Source organism: Protobothrops mucrosquamatus, unplaced genomic scaffold (assembly GCF_001527695.2).
Source record: "Protobothrops mucrosquamatus isolate PMUCROS unplaced genomic scaffold, P.Mucros_1.0 scaffold2582, whole genome shotgun sequence".
In the NCBI taxonomy this organism is placed as follows: domain Eukaryota; kingdom Metazoa; phylum Chordata; class Lepidosauria; order Squamata; family Viperidae; genus Protobothrops; species Protobothrops mucrosquamatus.
Window position 1 is genome coordinate 83,081 of NW_015388638.1, and position 10,490 is coordinate 93,570.

Consider the following 10,490-nt stretch of genomic DNA (forward strand, 5'->3'; position numbering starts at 1 on the left):
AAATGTTCCTTGGCATTGCATGCCCACTGAACATGCTCTGCCCCAACAGGATTTTGAGGTATTTTAGGATTTTTCCCCCCTCCAAAGATGTATTTTAGTACTCCTGTAAGCTCTCTTTTCCTAACCCTTTACCTCCTGATCCCTCTCTCTTGTAGATTGATGGGACCATTTTTGCGGCAGAGGGAAACAGCTTTTTATTAATACAGGTAGTCCTCAACTTACAACAGTTCATTTAGTGAATGTTCAAAATTACAACGTCCATGGAAAAAGTGACTTATGACATATTTATGATGGTTGCAGTGTCCTGGGGTCATGTGATCACCTTTGTGGTCTTCTGATAAGCCAAGTCAATGGGGAAGCCAGATTCACTTAACTAACCTAAACTGACAAACCACAGTGATTCATTTAACAACTGTGGCAAGACAGGTCATAAAATGGGGCAAAATTCACTTAACAACTGTCTCAGTTAGCAACAGAAATTTTGGGCTAAGTTGTGGTCGAGGACTACCTGTACATAAAATTTATACGTGTCCCTTTCTCTGTATAAAATATTTCAATTGCTTTAAAATATTTGGACTCCTCTGCGTAGTGTTCAATAAATACATTTGCCAGTGGGCTGCCTTGAAGATGCATGGGATAAAGGTGACTTAGGAGACAACTATCATTCCACAAAATGCACGCATCATGCATTGAAGGCTGTGTGACTGGACAACATTATGTTTTCTGACAATCACTTTCTTTGGGGTTTACTACAGAGTTTCTTTGCTAGCACAAACCTCTGTAGATTATTTCTACTCCAATTTATAATTCACTTGGGAGTCAGTACATACAGCCTTTTTCCTGTTGAAGGAAGATTAGCAATATTACTTAACTCCGTTATTAGACATTTTTGGGCTATTTTTAAACATTCTAAGCTATATCAGCTTCAATGGTGAGCCAGCTCATACCGGCTCACAATAGCCAATTGTTAAATATTCAGGAATTTTGCAAACTGGTTGAGAACGGAGATGACCTGGGATTCCTAGTAAACTAGTCAGATCTTTGAGGGCTCACAACACAGTTGTAGCAATGGAGGCAGGGGTAAATATATTTATTAGCACACCACTGATCAGCTTGCAGACGAAGCAAAGCCAAAGAGCCCCCCCCCCAACTTGAAAAAGAAACATAATAGCAGCAGAAAATATATATAACCTATAGTTAACATAATAGTCATAAAACTATACAAAGTGCCCTTGTAATGTAAAAGCTTTTCTGCATGTACTGTAGCTGCTTGATTTCTTGGAATAAACCAATTGGAAATGAGGCTCTCCTAAAAAAAAAATCCATTCCCACATTTCATTACCTTCCTCTACATTGGTCATGGAAATGACTTGATCCTCTGTCCACACCACTTTTACCACATCGACTGGTGATTCCCCCACTATTACTCCTTGTGCCTGGAAAGCAAGCACCAACTGCTTTCCATTTGTGGGCAGGACATGTGGTTCCCATTCACGGACATTTTGCATGCGTTCCCCTCTGCTGTCTCCCATAGTACTGGACACCTTCCTTCTGGTGCACCCTTTGATGGACTGGTAACACCACCTTTTCTCCATTCTTCCTCCCTTGGCTGAGGAGGAGAAAGAGTCAGAAATCTGACACCTCATCTGTGAACACTGTTCTGTCAGTGTGTTACTTAAGAAGAAACCAACCATTAGTGTTTTTTTTTACTTGCCTGAAAAGAAGAAAAGAAGGCCAACAATCACTGATTGGAGGAAAAGGGGACATCCCACCATCACAGGCATTCCACCCCACAGTTGCGGTCAAAATGTTTGTCTGTGGCGACTGAAATGCAACAGGCAAACCATGCTACTTGTGCTGACACGGGTCAGGAAATATATTGCTTTTGGCCAGAGGTAGGCAACCTTGGCTCTTTTATGACTCATGGACTGGCTGGCTGAGGAATTCTGGGAGTTGAAGTCCACAAGTCTTAAAGTTGCCAAGTTTGAAGACCACTGAACTACAATGAAAGGGGATGGTGAATGCACTCAAGAACTGGTGCCGAGGAAGCAGGATATATATGGTAGAAAGAAATGGGGGAAATATAATGTATATATTTCTCACATTTCTTTCTACCAACAACTGGTAAATGTTGAGGACAGTTCCATGATAAAATGAGTTTTACTAAGTGAAGACCATTAGCTGTTCTGAAGTGAATGAGGTCATCAATAACAGCATTATTGATATAACAGTGGGGAACATTATTTAAAACAGGCTGCAGTTTTCAGTCATCAATGGCAAGGCATGCTTTTCACCAAACATGCTGTGACTGGCACCTTGATGTGGGTTGTTAATAAGCAGATTTAAGGTATACTTTTTCAGTCAATGGGGAAGGGAGCAGAAGGATACAACATGTTGATAAAATGATTAATTACATCTCTAAATTATTCTGAGATAATCACAGACTGAGTTATAGCGTGTAATCGGGAACACTGACTCTATGGCATATAAAATTAAATCATCATTTTGGAATTTAAATATTTTAATATATCAAGAAAGAAATAATTTTGGAGGGTATTAATTATAATTAAACTGATTGCTTGGATCTCAAATTAGTAAAGAATTTGTTACTAAGTTTTACTTCTCCATTTCTAATTTTTACTCTAACTCAGCTTTTTGAGATTTTCCAAGAGATTTAAGAGATTAAGCGGAAGTGCTTTCATTTCTTGTAACAGCAAGGATATATGTCATGGTGAACAATGTGGTAAAACGTCATTTTGGCTCTNATGAGTTTGTTCATTGTTAAAGCGTCCCTGGTTGCTGTACATGCCTTCAGATGCTAGCACAATGATGTGTGTACCAGAGACATTTCACCACTCTGGCATTCCGTATTACATGTGCAGAAACCAAACAGATGGGCAATTATATCATATTTCAACACTGGTGATGGGACAGCCTCCTCCAGCTAATTGGGAGCAGTTAGCTAACTTAGGGGATGCAGCGCAGATTGTCTAGAGATGACTAAGTTCTGTCCTCTAATGAAAAGGATCAATTAAGGGCTGGTATCTTCTTCATACCACCCAACATCTGTCACCTGGAGTGACAATTTACCTCTGTCTAATGTAGGGCTGAAATTAGAACCAGATATCATTAAGATGGTATACTTTATACTTTTAACAGTGCCTTAAAAGTATTTCCATGCAGTCATACACATGTATACTATCTATTTACCCATTGGGCCTTTCAGGGCAAACAATGTTATACAAAGTGTAGAGAAAAGACTATAATGTAGTAAGCAAAGGAACCTAGCGACAAAAGGATAAAAGCTATGTAAATATAACCAAACCTATTTTACAACACTATTCACTATATCTTCCCATTTACTATTGTAAATTGTAAATCATTTTTATTTAATATTCTACAGTGTCCATCCACTGATTAACAGAATGCATTTTGTTTTTTAAGCTTTTTATTAGCTTTTTTTTTGTAGAATGTCATCAACTTTATCAGGTCTACAACTTTTTCCCTTCCTTCCTTCCTTCCTTCCTTCCTTCCTTCCTTCCTTCCTTCCTTCCTTCCTTCCTTCCTTCCTTCCTTCCCTCCCTCCCCCTGCTGTGTACTTCAAACTTAATTCATTCTCTCTACAAGACCAAATGAGTCACTTCCATTTTGACATATTGTCCACATTCATCCAGTAGCCATTCATTCTTGATTCTGTATCTTCTTGTTTTACCATATATGCCTCTTTACCCCATTCTCTCTGCATTCAACTTTCATGTTTTTCTGACATATCAAATTCTCACCTTTGTATAATAAAGTACAGCATGCTGTTAGATTTAAACATTTTAAATGCTTTGGGGAAACATTTACTTCTTGAAATAAACTATAAATTACCTTTCCACTCACATATGTACATATTGGAACTTTTCTGTCCACTAATTTATTTTCACTTCCACTTTTCTGCCAATTGCATACAACTTGCAATCTTTCATTCCATTTCCCCTGTCAGACCTATTTACCATGATATTCAATAAATTTATTTTCAGTTGCACATTCCTCATTGCATCGTACAATCTGAGATCCATTACAGATCATCCTGGTTCTCAGCCAATAAACAAAGCAAGCAGAAGTACCTTCTGCTTACAAATATACATGCCTAGTCATATTTTTAAATCAACAATCCTCTAACACCACCAGATGTACTCCATATATATTATCCCTAAATATATTAAAAGACATCATATATCCTTATTTTAACTTCTGCTCAATGAAGAGCCATTCCTTAAGCATTCATTCATGTTTTACTTCACTCATATATCACGCTTAACGTACGTTTACTACTTTCAATATATTTATGCAAAATTTCCGTAATTCATGTCTACTCACTTTATTGTATACCTGGTCTAAAACAACGTATGTGCAATGCACTTTTTTTCACACTCACATTTTCTAATTGCCTGATTTAGACTAAAAAATTCACTAGCACGTCCCCTGCCCAATCTAGAGTTACATTGTACTTTCCAAACTTTAATCATTGTCATCGTCAGATTATCTTTTGTCAAGAGGAAAAAGCTACTCCACTAAAATACTGCAAGAAACTGAATAATAGAGATATGAGTTTGATTTTCAAACTCTGCTGTGTACCCTGAGCTTCAGACGAAGTCAACTGAGAGCCTCAAGGTCAGGGAAGGTTATACAGAAACAGAGGAAAAAAGTACTAATCTAAATACTTTAATTAATTACATAATGTTGCCTCCAATGTTACTTCACTGAATGAGGCATTTACTCTGGACCTGGAGGATGACCCTTGGCTCTGTGTTTTCCTGTTCCACCCTACATAGAAAGGAAGCTGGGCATTCTGCTTCTACCTGACTGAATACTCCATTTATTGTGATAAGGTGGCCCTGCTTCACATTTCCCCTTGCTTGACAGATTTAGTCTCCCATTTTACATTTGTTACTTGCCTCAGGGTCAACTGCGCTTAGATGCAGCTTCAGAAAGTATTCTTCATTCCTGCTTGTTACTTGGGTTACATGGGTGAATGTATTGCATTAATATTAAAACAGAAAGAATCAATTTGCTTTCTGGGCTGTGCTAGTTGAGAATAAAATTCAAACATCTAAATCCCACCCTTTAAATCAGATTCCTGTCAAACGCCTTCTGGACAAGCTAATTCCTCAGGCATAAATTGTAGTGGCCAAGGAATGGATTTGAGAGACTGAAGGAAGAGCTTTTATCAAGACAATGTTCAGATAAAAGAGACTTGAGCAGGGGCAGAACAACAACCTGAGAAAATACAGTTGGTCCTCGACTTACAATCACAATTGAGCCCAGAAGTTTTCTTGCTAAGTGAGATAATTGTTAAATGAGTTTTGCCCCATTTTACAATCTTTCTTGCCATAGGTGTTAAGTAAATAACCACAATGGTTAAGATAGTAACACAGTTGTTAAATAAATATGGTTTGCCCATTGATTTTGCTTGTCAGAACACGGGTCCCCAACCCCCGGTCCTTGGACCGGTACCAAGCCGTGGCATGCCAGCAACTGGTCCGCACAGACAAGCAAAGCCCCATCTGCAGAATGCAGACAGCACAGAAAATCATGCACCCTCCGGTCCACGGAAAGACCTCTCTCCACGGAACCGGTCCCTGGTGCCCAAAAGGTTGGGGACCTCTGTGTCAGAAGGTCACAAAAGGTGATTGCATGACCCTGAACACTGCAAATGTCATAAATATGAGTCAGTTGCCAAACTTCTGAATTTTGATCACGTGACCATGGGGGGGGGATGCCGCAATGGTGGTAAGTATGAAAAACAGTCACAAGTCACTTTTTTTCAGGGCCATTGTAATTTTGAACAGTCACTAAATGAACTGTTGTAAGTTGAGGACCACCTTTATTTCAGACAAGACCTTCTCTAGTTCTCGTGAAGACAAAGGGAGGGAGAAGGAATCACATTCAGACTTGCAAGATTCTGTTACTGTATTTGTATAATAAAAGTAATATTGACCTGCATGATTTTGGTTTCCTAGTCTTATCTCTCTTAAAGAACCAACATTAATTTGCATTTACTTTTTTGACCTTCCTGATACAATTTTTACAGCAAACTTAAACAAACCACTCTACATATATACCATATCTATATTTTAACTTCAAAATCACACTGCATTTTCTCTGCCTCTTTTAATTTTCACTGCCCCGTATTCTCCATGACTACGTTCTTTGCAACTACCTAGTCCTAGTTCTTTCTATACACATTATTGTAGAGGGTAAGGAAGATAAACTTGACAGAAATGTGCAAGAACTGTTACCTAGGCAAAAGAGGAATGAAACATTTTTTTTTAAAATCCAGAGAAAGAAATTAATATTTGGAAGCAGTTCAGGAAGATGCCTCCCTGATTTACTGGAGTATAAGAAGACGGAGGAATTAAAGCACAATCAGATTTGCAAGATTCTGTGATGGCAGCCTATCTCAATATAAGTAGTTTTAGCTTTCTTGTAGAATTGATTTCCTGGTCTGCTCTACTCAAGTGTGGTTGACAATTATGCAATATCCATCTCTTGTCCTCCTTATTGCAGTAATTACTTTTTCTCTTTCACAGCTTGATAATTCGACCGTGCATCTTCCCATTAGGATACTCCACATGCTTCTATAACATTGACATCATTCTTTTCACTCTGTTTCAAGTGTCTTTTCCACATCCTCTTTCCAAAGGCCCACGTCACTAATGTTCTTAATCCACCACACACAATAAGATAATTCGTATTTTTTGATTATTTTCTTTGTTGGATCTGGACCTGAACTGACTTATACTTTAAAAAATATATTTGAAATAGAGATTTTTAAAAGCAATCATTGATACTCTCTTTTTTTTTGAATTTCTAAATGGCTTAATGATTTTTTTCTAAAGCTCCTTTATCTTATTCTGTCTCATTATCTAATACAGAGATAGGGAACGATGGCTCGTTTATGACCAGTGGACTTCAACTAAAAGCACATACCCAATTCCAGCAACCATTCCTTATATGTTTTAGCCTCCAGTTCCCTAATCATCTTTGTTGCTCTTCTCTGTACTCTTTCTAGACAGGGGGACTTCTCTTGACAAGCAGACCCTCAACTATTTAAAGCAGGGGTGGGGAACTATGGCCTTTTAATACTTTTTGGATTTCAACTCCCAGAATTCCTGAGCCAGCCACAGTTCCCTACCTCTGATTTAAAGAATCAAGGAAGAGATGTAGTCTAAGATACAATTTCAAAAAAATGAGGAAGAATAGCTGAAGTTCTGAAACAAATCCAGAATACCAAGGAATCCAAAAGACAGAAAAGATTCCACAGGCAGCAGCTTGTAAGCAATGCTCTATTGAATTATAGAAAGACAAATAAATGAAAAAGAAATGCTTAAGTAACATGGAGCTGCTAGATTTGAATTAACTTTAAACTGCCTATTTCCTTACTTCAAAAAAAAAAGGCAAATACCATTTATGGCTCATTAAAAGCCATGATGGTCAATAAGTAGATTGATTTTTTTTCACTCTAATTGTCTGCTGGAATAATTTCTACATGTTTTTTTCACAGGTGGAAATTACACTGGCAAACTGGGGCAAGTTTAAAAGAACAACTGGTAACCACAGAGATTGTATAGATTTATTTTGCAGTCCTTTTATTCTATTGTTATAATGATGGTAATAAGAACTAATCCATAAACAAGAGCCAAATAATAAAAATAGCAAATAAAAACATACTAGTCAAGGTATAATTAAACCCCAAATAAAAATGTCTTTACTGAGTGGCAGAAAGGGAAAAGGGGTCAAGCGAGGGAGGTGGGGAACTGTATGCAGTCTAGGCATAGAAATAAAGCTTTCTTCCACCTCCCAGCTAGCCATCTTTCTACCCCAGTTTGAACATAATGCAACTATTTGGCAATGGAGTTTGATTCTTATATAAGATTAGGTCTTTTGATACCACCATTTCGTGTGATTTAATAGGAATCTAAAAGAGAGCAACCAGCTTTTTGAACTGCAAGGAAGAGATCAAAGACTGTTCCTAAATAAGTCTAACTAGAAATTCTCAAAAACTGCTGAGAAAAATTACAATGCTTGTCACTTGTCAACTGCTGCCAATAATTGGATTTATATCCTGCCTTTACCAATGAAAAATGAAACTAAAATTGACTAATAATAAAGAGAGAATAAAATACTGAATGGATCTCTTAAATACTTATTTGTTCATTTATTCATTCGTTTTAGTTGGTGTATAACTGATTTTCATTTATATATTAGCTATGGCTTTAACTGAAAGGTGAAATTGCCTTCATTCCTTCTTCTACTGTAAACATTCCAAGCGAGCATTGCAATATATTGCATACAATTGTTTTGAAAATACAATTTAGAGGGGGGGGGCACAGACAAAGTTGGGAGTGTGCAAATAGTGTATTGTATGCACCCCCTATCTTCAGAAAACATAATGTCTAGACATACTGAAATGTTCCTGGCTCCTTAAGTGTCCAGTATTTGCTGTGATCATAATCTAAGTATCCTCTAAAATAAAAAAAATAAAAAGTAAACTCTCCTTAATATTTAGCTCAGCTCCTGGTGACCTGATGGATATTATACTGTACTGGATAAAAGTAACAGTAGAGAAGTGGGTTACTTACCCCTGCTGTTTTCCAAGATTTCTTTTCATTTGCTGACTAGTCCCCTGCTTTGATATTTCCTGGAAGTCTCTACCCAAGTAATAACATGGACTGACCTGCTTAGCTTCTGCCAAGATGCTGCCACTGTGAGCTCACTGCGTGAGTGCATAGAAAGCCCAAACTTGAGTTTGCTGGGACAGTTCAACTGAAGAAAGGAAAAAAGCAGAAGATTGAGGAAGAAGAAGAGAAAGGAAGAACCAAGGAAAGGGAAAGATTGCTGATTATTGTCAGAGTGCTGCTGGTTGCCTGTGGGGTGATTGGAATATTGCTGGTTGTCAGCCTAGCTGAGACAGTTTTGGGAAACATATACTGTAGTAACATGAAATTGGCTCCCCGGAGACTAAGCTGGAAGAGTAAAGAAGTAATTGGCAAGGAAGGTACTTTTTGCTCTTTGATGTTCATCAAAAGAAAATGGAGACAGAGGGAATCACTCTTGTGATTTGCAGAGTGTGTGTCATATTTGCTTTCCTGCCAGAACAACATTAACTATACATGGTACAACTGCAGGCTGATTGCCTTCCTAGGCCTAGAGACAAACTCAAGATTACCAGGGAACACAGATATTTCTTAAATCAGACATAGAAAGAGGGACAACAGCTCTAGGAAACCACCCAGAACAGATTTAGAGTTGGAAAAATGTAACAGAAAAGTCCAAGCATGTCAATAAGACATACTATAAAGAAATATTATAACGTTTCAGAATATATTTGATTCTAGGGCCTCTCTGCTGAAGACTTTTTTGGAGCCTGGATGAAAAGGAGTTTCCACAAGTTGCAGGGACTGAAAAAGGGACTCTATAGATTATGAGAAGGGAAGGAATTATACTTCTGCCCTCAAGAGAAGGCAGTATTTTGTGGTGGTGATCAAAGATTTTTTTACTGAGAAGAAACAATCTGTCATTCAGATGTTCTGTCAAAAGAAGTACCCTGTCTTCCTGAGGTATGAAGGGCAGACTCCCAAGAGTAAAAGCCCTATTCTACTAATTCATATGGAAACAAGTAAGAGCTAGACATGAGAATGAGATAGTTTGGGATACATATTGTGTTTTCTCCAGTCCTCCTGTTGACACATGTGACCACACAAAAGAGAATGTGAATACTGATTATGCACATGGTTTGGAGGTTTGGAGACACATCTTCAAGATGAATGGCTCTTGGAAACATCTCACTAATCTGAATCCTGTGGAGAAAGACAAAGACAGCCCAAAAAGTAAAGCAATGCCATAGGCTGGAATTAGGACTGGGAGCAGTATGCAGTATGCAGGATGTAGAGATAGTGATAATATAAATAACTCAAATTGCATGACTCAAGGATTCCAGATTTTTTACAAATATGGGGAACAAAACAGAAAAAACTAAAAGTAATAATGTCAGAAGGCAAATAAGATTTACCAGGCATTACCGCAACCTGTAGGGATGAAACTCTTGAGTAGAAGATATAAACCAGGGGTAGTCAATCTTGGCTCTTTTATGACTCGTGGACTTCAACTCCCATAATTCCTGAGCCAGCTAAGCTAAGCTGGCTCAGGAATTCTGGGAATTGAAGTCCACGAGTCATAAAAGAGCCAAGGTTGACTACCCCTGATATAAACAATATATTCACATGGCAAACCCCCTCAAACCTTGCTACTTGCGGAACTCTCATCTCTTGATTTGGATTAAAATAATTAGAAAAGCAATGCAATATTCATATAAATTAGATTTGACTCTGTTCATATTTTATTTATTTGAATCCTTTTATTTATTTTTATAAGCCACTCAAGGCAGTGAACCTATCCAATACACTTTCCTCCTCCTTTTCCCCCCACAACAACCCTATGAG

The 10,490-nt window shown here is 37.8% G+C and overlaps 1 protein-coding gene across 2 annotated transcripts in view; it reads right to left on the bottom strand.

Annotated features, from left to right (window-relative positions):
* The window catches only part of SLC35F3 (solute carrier family 35 member F3), a 105,614-nt gene that overhangs the window by 62,059 nt on the left and 33,065 nt on the right, over nt 1-10,490 (bottom strand). The window contains exon 3 of one of the 2 annotated variants that reach the window (XM_029285946.1): nt 1,642-1,646. The exons of the other annotated variant lie outside the window; for it this stretch is intronic. Within the exon in view, the coding sequence (XP_029141779.1) occupies nt 1,642-1,646 (5 nt within the window). The remainder of the gene's footprint in view (nt 1-1,641; nt 1,647-10,490) is intronic. 2 annotated transcript variants of the gene reach the window in all.